The 17,509-nt window shown below is 45.3% G+C and overlaps 1 protein-coding gene across 1 annotated transcript in view; it reads left to right on the top strand.

Annotated features, from left to right (window-relative positions):
* LOC120062551 (mitogen-activated protein kinase kinase kinase kinase 4-like) overlaps positions 1-17,509 on the top strand; it is an 88,212-nt gene that overhangs the window by 24,960 nt on the left and 45,743 nt on the right. The window contains exons 3-13 of the mRNA XM_039012607.1: positions 2,973-3,029; positions 5,937-6,062; positions 6,576-6,686; positions 7,148-7,238; positions 7,387-7,517; positions 7,842-7,896; positions 10,731-10,809; positions 12,340-12,517; positions 15,309-15,379; positions 16,549-16,756; positions 17,290-17,421. Coding sequence (XP_038868535.1) covers positions 2,973-3,029; positions 5,937-6,062; positions 6,576-6,686; positions 7,148-7,238; positions 7,387-7,517; positions 7,842-7,896; positions 10,731-10,809; positions 12,340-12,517; positions 15,309-15,379; positions 16,549-16,756; positions 17,290-17,421 — 1,239 coding nt within the window. The remainder of the gene's footprint in view (positions 1-2,972; positions 3,030-5,936; positions 6,063-6,575; positions 6,687-7,147; positions 7,239-7,386; positions 7,518-7,841; positions 7,897-10,730; positions 10,810-12,339; positions 12,518-15,308; positions 15,380-16,548; positions 16,757-17,289; positions 17,422-17,509) is intronic.

The raw sequence follows: 17,509 nt of genomic DNA, 5'->3' as shown, positions 1-17,509 counted from the left end.
CAAGGCACACCTGTTAATTGAAATGCATTCCAGGTGACTACCTTATGAAGCTGAGTAGGTGTGTCTAAACTTTTGACTGGTTCTGTACGTACAGATAACGTGGGCAGGCAATAATAGGAAATAGCAATACACATGCTTATACTCAAAGGCACTGCTTTTTGCTTGTTTTTTTAATATTTTATTGCAACATGTACAGTACACTCTTACAAAAAAAGATGCTACCTAGAACATAAAAGGGTTATTGGGATGTCCCCATAGGAGAATCCTTTGAAGAACCTTTTTTAGTTCCAGATATACATGGAACCTAAAAGGGTTCTACCTGAAACCCAAAAGTGTTCTTCTACCTGGAACCAAAAAAAGGTTTTCCTATGGGGACAGCTGAAGAACCCTTTTGGAACCCTTTTTTCTGGTAGTGTAGCAGTAATACTGAACCCAGTCTAGGGTTTTATTTCAAGCCAATCTGTGGATCGATATGTGAGTGAGTAAGGATCCCAAATTTCTGTGGATGTGCACGACTGCGGTTACGTAGACTTGCATATTGTGTAACAGTGCAGCTGCACAATACTATGTGACTGATGCCTTTCCCCAAGCTTGCGTTTATGGAATGAGTGAGTGTCTTGTCAATTGCCATTGGGATATATTGGAGCAAAACTGGCAAGCTACCATTGGAGAAACTCTCTTTAGGTTTTCCCTGATGTGTTCAGGGTTTTCAAGGTTGAATTAGAACTCTACTTAAGATGGGTAGCTTGTATCTAGATAATGGATAGCTACATCTCCAATATCCTTATTATAGAGAATCTTGGGAATTAAAAGTGTTCTCTCTCCTTGTGCATTTTCACTCATTCTCCATTTTTGTTAATAAGGTCAAATACACCAGACTTGTGAGAGCATAGTGGTGTTGTGGTGAAGTGAGTAGTCCACACCTGGTATAGCTGTGTGAAATTGTCTTCCTGGATACAACTGAATGCATTGGTAGTCTTTGATCTCCTTGTGTACACTTAAAATGCTTAGACAGGTAATCCATAATGACAAAGTAAGAAAAAAACCTTTGTGTAAATGCACTGAGGCAAAAGAGACACATATGCTTCTGCATTCTGTCCTCTTATTTTGTTAAAGGGATGTTGGTCACAGTTGTCCTATCTCCAATAAATTGCTTGGTTGTTATAAATGTACATATCCATGAATGTGTGATTTTGCTTGCTTCTGAAGCTAAGCAGGGTTGGTCCTGGTCAGGCCCTGGATGGGAGACCAGATGCTGCTGGAAGTGGTGTTGGAGGGCCAGTAGGAGGCACTCTTTCCTCTGGTCTAAACAAAGATCCCAATGCCCCAGGGCAGTGATTGGGGACACTGCTCTGTGTAGGGTGCCGTCTTTCGGATGGGACGTTAAACGGGTGTCCTGACTCTCTGAGGTCATTAAAGATCCCATGGCACTTATCGTAAGAGTAGGGGTGTTAACCCCGGTGTCCTGGCTAAATTCCCAATCTGGCCCTCAACCATCACGGTCACCTAATAATCCCCAGTTTACAATTTACAATTGGCTCATTCATCCCCCTCCTCTCCCCTGTAACTATTCCCCAGGTCGTTGCTGCAAATGAGAATGTGTTCTCAGTCAACTTACCTGGTAAAATAACGGATAAATAAAATAAATAAAATTTTAACCTTTGCTGAGTGAATGTTTTAAAAAAATAATGTATTATTTTTTTTGTACAGCAGCATTGCCTGTCTGTAACATGGGAAACTAGCTACTAAGCTTGTTCTCAATTATCTCCATCTTCTACAAATGCGCTGTATTACAGATGAGCAGTCGTATCACATTCTGTCGGTGAGCATAGTCACATATGAAAGGTCAGGATCATTCCTCTCTCCTGGAGGATAAATTATTCTAGCATCTAGAGCAAAACTGCGCTGTCATATACTGGATGATAAGAGCTCTCTTGGTTTGACTATAGTCTGTTGTCATGAGGAGAATACAAAACCACAGTCATTACATTCACTCCACTGCATAAGAAACTCAAATATATGGCACCTGTCAAAATGGCAAATTCATTCGCAAAATAACAGTAAAGTGCGACGGACTAACATTAATCTGCCTCAGCTCACTGCGCTGTGACGAGATGGCTGCAGTCAGGGAGAGTGTTACAGAAGCCTCTTATTGGTTCATGAGAGGCAGCTAAATGCATTGTATTGATTATGTGATTGGCCCATCTGATTGGCCCTCGCTGCACTCCTGATTTGGAAATAGGATATTAACTCATATGCATTTCATGGGTGGGAGGGGGGGTTCTGAGGTGGATAACAGCATTTTGTGGTATTTTCAAGCTACTCAATCTTTCCATATGTACATGATAATCTGCAGACAACAGTAAATTGTGTTGATGATATGAGCCATTTTTCAAATAAACAAACAATGGAGGTCAGTCTAGTGAGACGTACTGCCTCGGTTCAGCCCTTGTTCCATTTTCTCTGCAAACTTTTCACAAATAACAGTTGCTGTACCTACTTTTCTGCTCCTCAGGTTCCAACACGTTTAATATTTTTATGTAGCACTGCTCTTCTACCTTTCTTTCCCTCTTTTTCTGCTCAAATGGACGCAGCTACCATACTCAGTTGGAGAAATATATCAATTTTCCTCTCTCTCAATTCACCTCAACTGACTGGTAGACATTGTCTTAGACACTAGACTTTCCGTTGTGGTTACTAGTGTGGTTGTTGCCCTGTATTGAATGATGTGTTTATCTTAAAAAGTATTTTTCATAAAATTTAGTTATTTTCTCAACAATAAGCTTAACTACTGCATAACGTTTATGCAATTAGCCTAAATGACTATGCACTAAATACCATATTTTACTTCTCGGGTCACAATAGCAAATTTACTCAACTCTCTGAGGGTCCTTGATTGTCTCAGCTATCAGTGGCGGCCGATGGCTGTTCTGTCCCTAACTGTGCCCCTAACTGTCCTTGTGTCTCAACAGGGTCGACATGTGAAGACAGGACAGCTGGCTGCTATCAAGGTCATGGACGTGACAGAGGTAAGACAGCTACTTCCTGGTTCCTGTCTCCATCCCTTCCTCCCTGCCCGTCAAAGCCACCCAGAAATGCTGTATGCAGGGAAGGCCACAGCCGTGTGACTGCCACTCTGCCGAGTCAAAGAGGCAAGGAGGGGCTGAGGAGGGGACCCCAAAGGTTTCATCACATCAAACTCAGATCAGAGTTTCCCTTCAAAGGAGGTGTTTTATTTTAGAAATGCAAATGAGGCCCGGTTAACACAGCGCACCAAAGGTTATTATATCCTGAGCTGTCAATCAGGAGGTGAGAACACTGGGAGCCATGTTTGTTCAGGGAAAGTTCAATCATCTCATTCCCTCAGGGCAATAAAGCTACCTGGTGATGACACTGCGTACTTGATTGAGTTGGCCCTCCTGGCCTGCAACGAGAACAAAGCGGAGCGTTATTACAATAGCACAAAGTGTACATGGCCAAAGATTTAATTAAATCTTGTTTTTTTTTTTTTTTCGTTTTGAGGCACATTTTAAACTAAGATCTGAGTTTTGAGAGTTGAGGGAGGATAAACAGCATCAGACAGTCTCTGCAGTGCAATCTGAAATGATGTTTGTCCTAGAGTGACTTAAGTTCAACTGTCACGCCCTGACCTTAGAGAGCCTTTTTATTCCTCTATTTGGTTAGGTCAGGGTGTGATTTGGGTGGGCATTCTATGTTTTCTGTTTCTTTGTTTTTGGCCGAGTGTGGTTCCCAATCAGAGGCAGCTGTCTATCGTTGTCTCTGATTGGGGATCATACTTAGGCAGCCCTTTTTCCCACCATTAGGTTGTGGGATCTTGTTTTCTGTTTCGTGTCTGTACCTGACAGAACTGTGCGCTTTCGTTTTCACTTTGGTTATGTGTTTTTTGACAATAAAAATCATGAACACTTTCCACACTGCGCTTTGGTCCACTCCTTTCGACGAGAGCCGTAACATCAACACACTGCATGATAACAAATTATTATTTCACTACTCACTCAATAGAGAATATAAGACACAGTTTCAAATGTATATTCATCAATACATAACATTAAAACTGATATTAAGTTATTCAATATCTGTGTTTTAATAAGATAAGCCTTGCATTGCTTGCTGATATGACAGGTGTTGTATCTTCCTAACACGTAAAGGATTTTTTAAATGTATTTTACTTAACCTTTATTTAACTAGGCAAGTCAGTTGAGAACAAATTGTTATTTACAATGACGGATGAGGCTGGACCAATTGTGCGCCGACCTATGGTACTCCCAATCACGGCCGGTTGTGGTACAGCCTGGATATCTGCAATGCTGAGGTGTGTTTAAAAAGCCCAGTTCACCAATTTGCACCCCAAGGTGTTTAAGCAGCGAAGATAACCCCCCCCCTCTCTCGCTATCTCTCTTCAGCCTTTTCCCTTTCCCTGCCAATCTTGTATTGTCTATCTGCCCTGAGAGATACTAGCACGAGATTTCCTGTACAACTGAATAGCCCCTCTCTGAAGGCCCAGGGCCTCTCCCTGAAAACACATCCAAAACCTCCCATCGCTCACCCTCACTCCCCTTCCCTCGCTCCCCCTCCATTATCTCCCACTATTCAGGCTGCCTGGCCTCAGCCCAGACCCAGGCCCCAGTCGCGGCCCGGTCACTCGCCTCAAACCCTCCTGGGGATTGAGACATTGTTCTGTACAGAGAGCGTCTGTGCCGGGTCCTTTCCTAGTAGGAATTTCCTCTCCTCTTGTTCCTGGTTTGATTTAAAGGGAAAGGAAGGTTCAGTTAAGGCATGTGGTTGTCTCCCTTTCCAGGATAGAGAGGTAGCATTATTTAAGAGAGATTACTCAGCTCTATGAGGGGTCAAATGCCTATGTTGAATGGAGCTGCTGTGTCTCTCGGGGTCAGGAGACAGGAGCAGGGAGGCCTTTTGTGAGGCAAGAATAGAGAGAGAAACTGCGTGGTTTCCCCATTTAAACCTCTTATGTTGTACTGCTACCGTTCAGGGAGAAGTTATAGAGAAGATAAATTCCCTCATTTTATTATATAGCAGTCTATTTCTGGTGTGTACTGGTTGTTAAGTCTGTGTATTGGTTGTTAAGTCTGTGTATTGGTACAGAAAACAACACATTTATAATCCTGTAATTATTTTCGTTATTGTTAAACAAACCAGACAAGCTATCAGCCCCTGTAAATCTGGAATGAACTAGTCAACAGTAAATGTTTAACCAAGTCAAAGCAAATCTATAATATTCTGTCCAGAAGCATGGGGGTGTTGTGGTTTTCCTGGCAGGGAAGACAGTGTCATGTTGCAGTCCGTTGACTATACTACACTATGAAAAACCCTGGGAATGGAAATGCAATGCATACGTGTGTCATCATGCTTTTCCAAGGCTTCACACACAAAACAAATCCCGTCTAGGCCCCTGACACACACTATTGCTTAAGGAGAAGCTGTCTGTTTCTATCTCCACACCAAAGACATGCTACGCTACATGAGCCCTCCCTTAGCCTTAGTGAGGGTCTGTCAGTGGAGCATATGGGAAGAAACAAATCATTTAACATATCCTTAGGGCCCCATGCAATGTAAACATGAATGCTAAAATGGACTCCAAACCCACACTCCATAATTGGTAGTGACTGAGCCAGTGATGACATCACCACTGCTGTTGATTGCCATGTGTGTTGGCAGGCCCGTGGGTCCAGAGAGGCTAACAGCACATCTCACCAGTATGGCGAGCCCAGCACAAATCTGCCAGCTCAGTTTAATTTGAATTTTGTCTTAAAAGTCAACTGTAACTGTTCTGTGCAGGGGCAGCAAGAGAAGCAGGGGTTCACTCCCTGGGTTTTGGTTTGGCTGCATTACGGCCTGCTGTTTTCCGTTGTCAAGTTTAATTTAAAAAAAAATGTAATATCCTTTTTTGTGTACAGGAAGAAGAAGAGGAAATCAAATTAGAGATTAATATGTTGAAGACATATTCCCATCATAGGAATATAGCTACATACTATGGTGCCTTTGTGAAGAAGAGTCGTGCAGGTCAGGATGACCAGCTCTGGGTGAGTGGCTGTTCTCCATCTCTCTGTTGAATTCTCCTCACTTCAATCATGGTATCTCAGTAATGCATCATCTTTAAGAAGGCCTCTATTGCTGTATGTATGTACAGCTCATACACGTTCTATAACACCAAAAAACATGGTCCTAGAAAACATAACATGGGCCATGAGTTTTTCCTGACACCATGAATAATACCAGGAAAATCTCTGGGTCCTACTCCTACACATTTCCCGATAACAATAATCAAATGACAAATGATGAGTTGTATCTTTGCCTTTCCTTGTGTGCTGTGTGCCTATAGTGGGATGTGACGGTGTTATAGGCCTAGCCACAGTCGTGTGTTAAAGGGTGCTGTTCTGCTGGTGGCCTGGCATCTGTCTGAGCCATTTCCTCTGTATGTGTGTGTGTGTGCGTGCGTGCGTGCGTGCGTGCGTGCGTGCGTGCGTGCGTGCGTGCGTGCGTGCGTGCGTCTGTCTGTATGTCTGTCTGTCTGTCTGTCTGACCTTGCCGTATAGCTGGTGATGGAGTACTGTGGGGCGGGCTCAGTCACTGACCTAGTGAAGAAGACTAAAGGGAACAGCCTAAAGGAGGACTGGATCGCCTACATCTGCAGGGAGGTCCTCCGAGTGAGTACTGCTACTGGAGATAAGCCATTTAACCAGGATGTTCTCCCCAAACCCCTGGGAAATATAAAGGTCCTGAGAATCACTTCAGAGAGTTTGTCTCATCCTATATCGGCCGTATTGTAGCAGGAGAGTTATTGTTTTGGATTAGGAGCTTTTTCTTCTAAATTTATGGCAGGACGGTCATTAAGAGTTAGGCTAGACGGTGACCCACAGGGCAGAGGGCATCGTGGGAGATAGCAGTGGAACACTGTGAAGTCATTATCTTAAATAAACAAACATCCTGAATTTTTTTTAACTCCTTTGAAGCAGTGTACACTTCCTCGCTGTGCCTGTTTCCAAGCTCTGAGAGAGAGAGAGATTATGTGATGTGTGTGTGCGTGTGTGTGTGTGTGCGTGCATGTGTGTTTGTTTGTGTGTGGTGTCCTGACATTGTGCGTGTGTGTATGTGTGTGTCAACACAGGGCCTGTCTCACCTCCACTCACACCACGTCATTCACCGTGACATCAAAGGCCAGAACGTGCTGCTGACTGAGAATGCGGAGGTCAAGCTAGGTAAGGACAAGGAGACAGGGTCAAAGTTCAACTCACATCCCACATAGCCACAGTGGAAAGGATTTGTCACTGTCACTTCAGTATTTGCCTGCTGTTCCCTTGTGGGTGTGGTTTAAACTGTTCAAACACAGTGTCTTGTCTTTGCCAGTTGACTTTGGGGTGAGTGCTCAGCTGGACAGGACGATAGGGAGGAGGAACACCTTTATTGGGACTCCGTACTGGATGGCCCCTGAGGTCATTGCCTGTGACGAGAACCCAGACTCAACCTACGACTACAGGGTAAAAGGGAGCCAATCTCTGCTGGAAATGCTGTTTTTGCGTGCGTGAATGTGTATGTGTATGTGGGGGTGGGGGGAGGGCGTGTGTTTATTTGTGTTTGTCTGTGTGTGTGTGTGTGTGTGTGTGTGTGTGTGTGTGTGTGTGTGTGTGTGTGTGTGTGTGTGTGTGTGTGTGTGTGTGTGTGTGTGTGTGTGTGTGTGTGTGTGTGTGTGTGTGTGTGTGTGTGTGTGTGTGTGTGTGTGTGTGTGTGTGTGCTTTATGTATTTCTGTCTGTATTTCTGTTGTGTGAATCTGAAATGGCTCTGACTGGATGACTCCCTATAGAGTGACCTGTGGTCTCTGGGAATCACAGCTCTGGAGATGGCTGAAGGAGCACCACGTAAGTGTTACCCTCCTCCCTTCTCTCCTGTCCATACACATTACAATCTCAGCAATCTTCTCTTTCTCCTCCACATCTTATAGCAGGAGGGTTTTCTAGTCCATGGCTAATATGCTCTGCTGTAATTATATGGTTTATTTTCTTTTAAGCATTTGTTGTATCCTGTATCCTGTACAATGTTGTAGTTTGAGTTTTGTTGCATTAGCTGTGAGTTTGCCCGCGCTGCAGATGCTATATTGGTCTGCTAATGCAGGACTGATAAAGGCCCCGTGTACTACTTTTGTGAAATATACATTTTTTCTCCCCAAAATTGTATCAATAAATATTCAGTGCCAGTCAAAAGTTTGGACATACCTACTCATTCAAGAGTGTGTCTTTATTTTTACTATTTTCTACTAGAGGTCGACCGATTAATCGGAATGGCCGATCAATTAGGGACGATTTCAAGTTTTCATAACAATCGGAAATCGGTGGTAGGCAGCAGCAGGCTCGTAAGCATTCATTCAAACAGCACTTTTCTGCATTTTGCCAGAAGCTCTTCGCTGTGCTTCAAGCCTATCAACTCCCAAGATTAGGCTGGTGTAACCGATGTGAATTGGCTAGCTAGTTAGCGGGGTGTGCGCTAATAGCGTTTCAAACGTCACTCGCTCTGAGACTTGGAGTAGTTATTCCCCTTGCTCTGCATGGGTAACGCTGCTTCGAGGGTGGCTGTTGTTGATGTGTTCCTGGTTCGAGCCCAGGTAGGAGCAAGGAGAGGGATGGAAGCTATACTGTTACACTGGCAATACTAAAGTGCCTATAAGAACATCCAACAGTCAAAGGTTAATGAAATACAAATGGTATAGAGAGAAATAGTCCTATAATTCCTATAATAATTACAACCTAAAACTTCTTACCTGGGAATATTGAAGACTCATGTTAAAAGGAACCACCAGCTTTCATATGTTCTCATGTTCTGAGCAAGGAACTTAAACGTTAGCTTTCTTACATGGCACATATTGCACTTTTACTTTCTTCTCCAACACTTTGTTTTTGCATTATTTAAACCAAATTGAACATGTTTCATTATTTATTTGAGGCTAAATTGATTTTATTGATGTATTATATTAAGTTAAAATAAGTGTTCATTCAGTGTTGTTGTAATTGTCATTATTACAAATAAATAAATAAAAATCGGCTGATTAATCGGTATTGGCTTTTTTGGTCCTCCAATAATCGGTATCGGTATCGGCGTTGAAAAAATCATAATCGGGCGACCTCTATTTTCTACATTGTAGAATAATAGTAAAGGCATCAAAACTATGAAATAACACATATGCAATCATGTAGTAACCAAAAAAGTGTTAAACAATTCAAAATACATTTTCAATTTGAGATTCTTCAAAGTAGCCACCTTGATGATAGCTTTGTACACTCTTGGCATTCTCTCAACCAGCTTCACCTGGAATGTTTTTCCAACAGTCTTAAAGGAGTTCCCACATATGCTGAGGACTTGTTGGCTGCTTTTCCTTCACTCTGCGGTCCAACTCATCTTAAACCATCTCAATTGGGTTGAGGTCGGGGGATTGTGGAGGCCAGGTAATCTGATGCAGCACTCCATCATTCTCTTTCTTGGTAAAATAGCCCTTACACAGCCTGGAGGTGTGTTGGGTCATTGTCCTGTTGAAAAACAAATGATAGTCCCACTAAGCGTAAACCAGATGAGATGGCGTATCGCTGCAGAATGCTGTGGTAGCCATGCTGGTTAATTGTGCCTTGAATTCTAAATAAATAATTGACAGTGTCACCAGCAAAGCACCCCCACACCATCACACCTCCTCCTCCATGTTTCACGGTGGGAACCACACATGCGGAGATGATCCGTTCACCTACTCTGCGTCTCACAAAGACACGGCGGTTGGAACCAGAAATCTCAAATTTGGACTCATCCGACCAAAGGACAGATTTCCACCGGTCTAATGTCCATTGCTCGTGTTTCTTGGCCCAAGCAAGTCTCTTCTTATTATTGGTGTCCTTTAGTAGTGGTTTCTTTGCAGCAATTCGACCATGAAGGCCTGATTCATGCAGTCTCCTCTGAACAGTTGATGTTGAAATGTGTCTTTTACTTGAACTCTGTGAGGTGTAATCTGAGGTGCAGTTTATTGCCGATTTCTGAGGCAGTTAACTCTAATGAACTCATCCTCTGCAGCAGAGGTAATTCTGGGTCTTCCTTTCCTGTGGCCGTCCTCATGAGAGCCAGTTTCATCATAGCGCTTCATGGTTTTTGTGACTGCACTTGAAGAAACTTTGACTGAGCTTCATGTCTTAAAGTAATGATGGACTGTCGTTTTTCTTTGCTTATTTGAGCTTTTATTGCCATAATATGGACTTGGTCTTTTACCAAATAAGGCTATCTTCTGTATACCACCCCTACCTTGTCACAACACAACTTGTTGGCTCAAACGCATTAAGAAGGAAAGAAATTCCACAAATTAACTTTTAACAGGCACATAGTAAATAGTAAAAATAAAGAAAACCCCTGGAATCCGTAGATGTGTCCAAACTTTTGACTGGTACTGTATACATTTTTCAGGCTGAGTGTAACAGGACAGGACTGTATCCTAACATTGACAACACTGCGGAACACTTCTTCCATCCCCTGCCATGTGATTGTGGCACAATGGGGCCTCTCATAACCTCGGTCCACTTTCTGTCTGTGCATTCTAAACAGCACACTATTCCCTACATAGTGCACTACTTTTGACAAGAGGCCCTGGTTAAAAGTAGTGCAAAAAAAGGGAATATGGTGCCATTTGGGACGCAACCATAGTTTCTCTGTCTGTCTCTGTCCCCAGCCTTGTGTGACATGCATCCCATGAGAGCCCTGTTCCTCATTCCTCGCAACCTGCCCCCCAAGCTCAAATCAAAGAAATGGTAAGAAAGACAGCTCTCTCTCTTAGCGACACCACTCTGCCTCCCTCCCTCAGAGACACCACTCTGCCTCCTTCCCTCAGAGACACCACTCTGCCTCCCTCAGAGACACCACTCTGCCTCCCTCAGAGACACCGCTCTGCCTCCCTCCCTTAGAGATACCACTCTGCCTCCATCCCTTAGAGATACCACTCTGCCTCCATCCCTTAGAGACACCACTCTGCCTCCCTCAGAGACACCACTCTGCCTCCATCCCTTAGAGATACCACTCTGCTCCATCCCTCTGAGACACCACTCTGCCTCTCTCCCTTAGAGACACCACTCTGCCTCTCTCCCTTAGAGACACCACTCTACCTCTCTCCCTTAGAGACACCACTCTGTCTCTCTCCCTTAGAGACACCACTCTGTCTCTCTCCCTTAGAGACACCACTCTGCCTCTCTCCCTTAGAGACAACAATCTGTCTCGCTACCACTCTGCTTCCTTAGAGACACCATGATGCCTATCTCCCTTAGAAACACCACTCTGTCTCTCTCCCTTAGAAACACCACTCTGTCTCTCTCCCTTAGAGACACCACTCTGCCTCTCTCCCTTAGAGACAACAATCTGTCTCGCTACCACTCTGCTTCCTTAGAGACACCATGATGCCTATCTCCCTTAGAAACACCACTCTGTCTCTCTCCCTTAGAGACACCACTCTGTCTCTCTCCCTTAGAGACACCACTCTGCCTCTCTCCCTTAGAGACAACAATCTGTCTCGCTACCACTCTGCTTCCTTAGAGACACCATGATGCCTATCTCTCTTAGAAACACCACTCTGTCTCTCTCCCTTAGAGACACCACTCTGCCTCCCTTAGCGACACCACGATGCCTCTCTGCCTTAGAGACACCACTCTGCCTCTCTCCCTCAGAGACACCACTCTCACACCCCACAGAGCATCAACAACACAGCAGGAATGTTTTCCCCAGTGTCCAAAACTCATCAAGCCTTCCTCCGCCTTCCTTCACCTTTTACCCTTGCTTAGCTAGCTCCAATAACATTACTGCCAACAAAACTGCTGCAATACAATGTCCCTTCCTTACCCCGTATGTCACTTTTTGTTGTATACTGTAGCATTAGTTTAGGCTGAGCACATATGGTTGATTGTCACGTTCCTGTTTATAATTTTAGCATCATAGTGTGAGAAGACAAACCCCTACAGTAACAGTTTGACCGCATGCAGGAGTCTGAAATTAGGCTTTTTAGATACAATGGGAAGGGAAGGTAGAGAAACTTTTGTCTTCCAGTTCACATGTCCTCAGCAACCCTTGCATAATGCATTTCATAATGCATGAAGCATTGTGTTTGTTTATTCAATATTAATTTAATAAAGTTGGGTTCATGCGTGGCAGAATACATTGAGGCTGTCTGAAATGACACCCTATTCCCTATAGCCTATGAGGATCTGGCCAACAGTAGTGCACTCCATACTACAGGGGTTAGGTTGCGATCTTGGACACTGCCTGAGCATGTTGTGGCCCTGTGTCCTCACCAGGTCCAAGAAGTTAATGACCTTTGTGGAGAGCTGTCTGGTGAAGAACTACCTCCATCGTCCCGCTACAGAAACCCTCCTAAGGCACTCGTTCATCAAAGACCTGCCCAACGAACGACAGGTCCGCATCATGCTCAAAGACCACCTGGACAGAACCAGGAAGAAGAGAGATAAAGGTGAGGCCATGTTGTCATTACAGGATAGCAGAGATCACCTAGTGTCACTCAACAGTTGCTGAGACTGGCACGCAAGCTTTAGTGCTGTATGATACTTTGCACTGCCAACAACCATGGGGTGCCTTTTTGGCCTTGTTATTCTTAGTCATACTGGCAGCGACAGTTAAAGTGGCAGTAAAAAGGCATTTTGATCCTCAATCCTTTCCTAGTGTTTAATTCCTCTAAGCCTAGTGAGAGGCTACTGTATTACTGTCATCAGCTTGACAGGTTCTATTATCCACTGGTAATGTGGTGGCTATTGGGTTTAGAGGCAGAAGCAGGACTGCTTCTTGTCAGCCTCTCACAGTGAGACTGCACACTCGTGTCATGTGAGAGGAATGCGCCCTCAGAGGAGGCCGTGTTTAATCATCTCCCAGACTGCACCACACCATCAGCGACCTCCCTCCCTCCGTCTTCCTCCTCACGCCACATAATGACATCGTCTCCCTGAGCCCACAGAAACTCTAGGCTTCGACCTCGAAAGCGAAATGGCAGTTTCCTAGGCCTCGTGCCGTTCGTTGGTTGGTTGGCGTTCTGCTTAACTGTTCAGACAGACAGTGAAATGACCTTTTAGAGCAGAACCAAACCTTTAGTGAGAGCGAATGAGACGCTGATAGCGGCGGCTCCAAACACAGCAGAAACACTCAGTCGTTACCCTGTTTTCATAACCTACTAAAGTTTGACTGGGAATTAGAAACAGATGCCCATTTTCTTTGGCCAGCCCACTCTTTCCTCTCCTTCCTCTCTCGCTCTCTCTCTCTCTCTCTCTCTCTCTCTCTCTCTCTCTCTCTCTCTCTCTCTATTTCTCTCTCTCTGTCATAATCTCTCTCTTTCTTATTCTTTCTCAGTGTAATTCACAAACACTTGTGAGGGTTCAGAAGGAAGAATGAGCGTAATTTAACATGCTGAACTATTTAGTCATTTTGACAAGCGTTTTGGAATGGAATCCAGCTGAAGAAAAGGAAGTGAGACTGTTCATGACTAGTTTTAGTTCCATGTGGGTAAACTGCAGGAGACACCTGGAGAGGAGACATTGGGTTGTTTTACTGTAATTGATGTTTTCCCTGCTTAGATGGTGAGAGAGGAGGAACTAGCTGACTGTGGGAAAGTTACAGTATGTGTGAGCCTGTTGTACTGTACAGAATAACCACCTCGTTGTTCATCCTTGTATATACAGTGCTTTCGGAAGGTATTCAGACCCAAATTCTTATTTACAATGATGGCCTACCCCGGCCAAACCCGGACAACGCTGGGCCAATTGTGTGCCTCGCTATGGGACTCCCAATCACGGCTGGATGTGATACAGCGTGGATTCTGTATTGACGCCTCTTGCACTGAGATGCAGTGCCTTAGACCGCTGCGCCACTCTTCTTGGGTATGACGCTACAAGCTTGGCACACCTGTATTTGGGGAGTTTCTCCCATTTTTCTCTGCAGATCCTCTCAAGCTCTGTCAGGTTGGATGGGGAGCGTTGCTGCACAGCTCTTTTCAGGTGTCTCCAGAGGTGTTCGATCCGGGCTCTGGCTGAGCCACTCAAGGACATTCAGAGACTTGTCCCGAAGCCACTGCTGTGTTGTCTTGGCTGAGTGCTTAGGGTCGTTGTCCTGTTGGAAGATGAACCTTCGCCCCAGTCTGAGGTCCTGAGCACGCTGAAGCAGGTTTTCATCAAGGATCTTTCTGTACATTGCTCCGTTAATCTTTGCCTCGATCCTGACAAGTCTCCCAGTCCCTGCCGCTGAAAAACATCCCCACAGCATGATGCTGCCACCACCATGCTTCACCGTAGGGATGGTGCCAGGTTTCCCCCAGACGTGACTCTTGGCATTCAGGCCAAAGAGTTCAATCTTGGTTTCATCAGACCAGAGAATATTTTTTCTCATGGTCTTGAGAGTCTTTAGGTGCCTTTTGGCAAACTCCTAGTGGCTATCATTTGCCTTTTCTGTGGAGTCGCTTCCATCTGGCCACTCTACCATAAAGGCCTGATTGGTGGAGTGATGCAGAGATGGTTTTCTTTCTGGAAGGTTCTCCCATCTCCACAGAGGAACTCTAGAGCTCTGTCAGAGGGACCATCAGGTTCTTGGTCACCTCCCTGACCAAGACCCTTCTCCCCCGATTGCTCAATTTGGCCAGCTCTAGGAAGAGTTTTGGTGGTTCAAAACTACTTCTATTGAAGAATGATGGAGGCTACTGTGTTATTGTGGACCTTCTATGCTGCAGACATTTTTTGGTACCCTTCCCCAGATCTGTACCTCAACACAATCCTGTCTTGTAGCTATACGGACAATTCCTTCGACCTCATGGCTTGGTTTTTGCTCTGACATGCACTGTCAACTGTGGGACCTTATAGACAGGTGTGTGCCTTTCCAAATCATGTCCAATCAATTGAATTTACCACAGGTGGACTCCAATCAAGTTGTAGAAACATCTCAAGGATGATCAATGGAAACAGGATGCACCTGAGCTCAATTTCGAGTCTCATAGCAAAGGGTCTGAATATGTTTTGAATACATTTCCTAAATGTCTAAAAACATGTTTTCAGTTTGTCATTGTAGGGTATTGTGTGTAGATTGCTGAGGATTTTTATTTATTTACTACATTTTAAAATAAGGCTGTAACGTAACAAAATGTGGGAAAAGTCAAAGGGTCTGAATACTTTCCGTAGGCACTGTATAGTTATGTGCATAATGTACTGTATCATTGAGATTGCATGCATCCCTCATGTCTAAAATATACTCTGGTCACATGTTGTCCACAGAGAGCCCAGAGTATGAATACAGCGGCAGTGAGGATGAGGAGGAGGAGATTAACGAAGAGGAAGGTGAACCCAGGTATGATGACACAGCGTTAACACTGTAAAGAAGGTCAAACACTAGCTCTGGCGTCACGCCTGGGTCCATCGAACAGCCAGCTGATCCCCTCTGTGAAGCTAGTCCATGCTCTACTGGGTCCATTGAACAGCCAGCTGACTCCATCTGTGAAGCTAGAGTCCAAGCTCTACTGGCTCCATCGAACAGCCAGCTGACCCCCTCTGTGAAGCTAGAGTCCAAGCTCTACTGGCTCCATCGAACAGCCAGCTGACCCCCTCTGTGAAGCTAGAGTCAAAGCTCTACTGGGTCCATCGAACAGCCAGCTGACCCCCTCTGTGAAGCTAGAGTCCGAGCTCTACTGGGTCCATCGAACAGCCAGCTGATCCCCTCTGTGAAGCTAGAGTCCAAGCTCTACTGGGTCCATCAAACAGCCAGCTGACCCCCTCTGTGAAGCTAGAGTCCATGCTCTACTGGGTCCATCAAACAGCCAGCTGACCCCCTCTGTGAAGCTAGAGTCCAAGCTCTACTGGGTCCATCGAACAGCCAGCTGACCCCCTCTGTGAAGCTAGAGTCCAAGCTCTACTGGGTACATCGAACAGCCAGCTGATCCCCTCTGTGAAGCTAGAGTCCAAGCTCTACTGGGTCCATCGAACAGCCAGCTGACCCCCTCTGTGAAGCTAGAGTCCAAGCTCTACTGGGTCCATCGAACAGCCAGCTGATCCCCTCTATGAAGTCCAAGCTCTACTGTTTATGTAATGCAGGCCTGAGAACTGTCATAGAGGATATTCGTCTGAGAGTGCACAATGTGTGAACGCATGGGCTTGTCAATGAAGACACCAGATGCTCTGCTTCTTTTCGCTTAGCTGGACAGGGCGCCATATGGCAGTAACTATAAAAATATATATTTTCTGCTGTGGACAGTACAGTATGTGTCCCTGTGTATCCCAGTCCGTATATACCCCCAAGTGTGTGTGTGTGTGTGTGTGTGTGTGTGTGTGTGTGTGTGTGTGTGTGTGTGTGTGTGCGTGCGTGCGTGCGTGCGTGCGTGCGTGCGTGCGTGCGTGCGTGCGTGCGTGCGTGCGTGCGTGTGTGTACTCCTAGCAATAAATCCATGTGCCTCCTCACTCCTCCTGCCCATCACTGACTCTGTGCCCTGCTCTTCGGCTACCCTCTCTGTCCTATCACTCTAGCTCCATAGTGAACCTGCCGGGGGAGTCCACTCTGAGAAGAGAGTTCCTGCGTCTGCAGCAGGAGAAGAAGAACTGGTCAGAAGCCCAGCGACAGCAGCAGGTCCTGCAGCAGCAGCTCCGGGACCAGGAGAGGTACAAACAGCAGCTGCTGGCCGAGAGGCAGAAGAGGATCCACCAGCAGAAGGAGCAGCGCAGGAGGCTGGAGGACGTGAGAGACACTCTTTAGTTGAAACACTCCTCTCAGCAGCCGTCTCCAACAGAGCAGCAGAGCCAAATGCCTGCTGCCCAGCCAGCAAATGAGCTTGGCTGGCTAGAGATTTGGCGGGCTTTCTCTCTATTTCTCTCTCTCTTTCTCTCTCCTGTTGTTTGTTTGGCTCAAATGAGAAGGACTGTTTAGTGTTGAACAAACCAAATAATTGTCTTATAGAACAATATAGAGTATTTTGTTGTTTTTTCCAAATACGGAGGGATTGCGTTCAGGAGTGATGCTCCTGTGTGGTTTGCTTTGCACAAAAGACAAATAACGTATGTCGTATTAGGTCTGAATGCACAGAAATGGTATGTTCTGTAGTGTTTGCTGTTGATGTATAGTGCCGTACAGATGGCTAGAAAGTGATGTCATGTGCCGTGTTGGACTGTGATGTCTCACTGACTATTTGCAGAGGAAACATTCTGTTGTGTTGAATGAAGTTGAGGTAAAACCATGTTCAGTGGCGTTGTGGTGTTGTTGTTGTGTTACAGCAACAGAGGAAGCAGCTGCAGGATTCTGGGTTCCAATGGCCAGAGCTACAGGAGATGCTATGGAGGGAGGAGACTGAAGCTAATGACAGAGGTCTATTGGATGAGAGGAACAAGAGAAGTGACAAGAGACAGGTAGCTGGTAAATTTTACCCCCGTCAAAAGCACAATGCTCTAAGTAGTAGACCCCCTACCTGCTTAATTCTTATCTGCCCACATTGCT

This window comes from Salvelinus namaycush, chromosome 17 (assembly GCF_016432855.1).
Source record: "Salvelinus namaycush isolate Seneca chromosome 17, SaNama_1.0, whole genome shotgun sequence".
Classification (NCBI taxonomy): domain Eukaryota; kingdom Metazoa; phylum Chordata; class Actinopteri; order Salmoniformes; family Salmonidae; genus Salvelinus; species Salvelinus namaycush.
The sequence above is the reverse complement of the archived record's forward strand: the minus strand, read 5'-3'. Positions and strand labels throughout refer to the sequence as shown.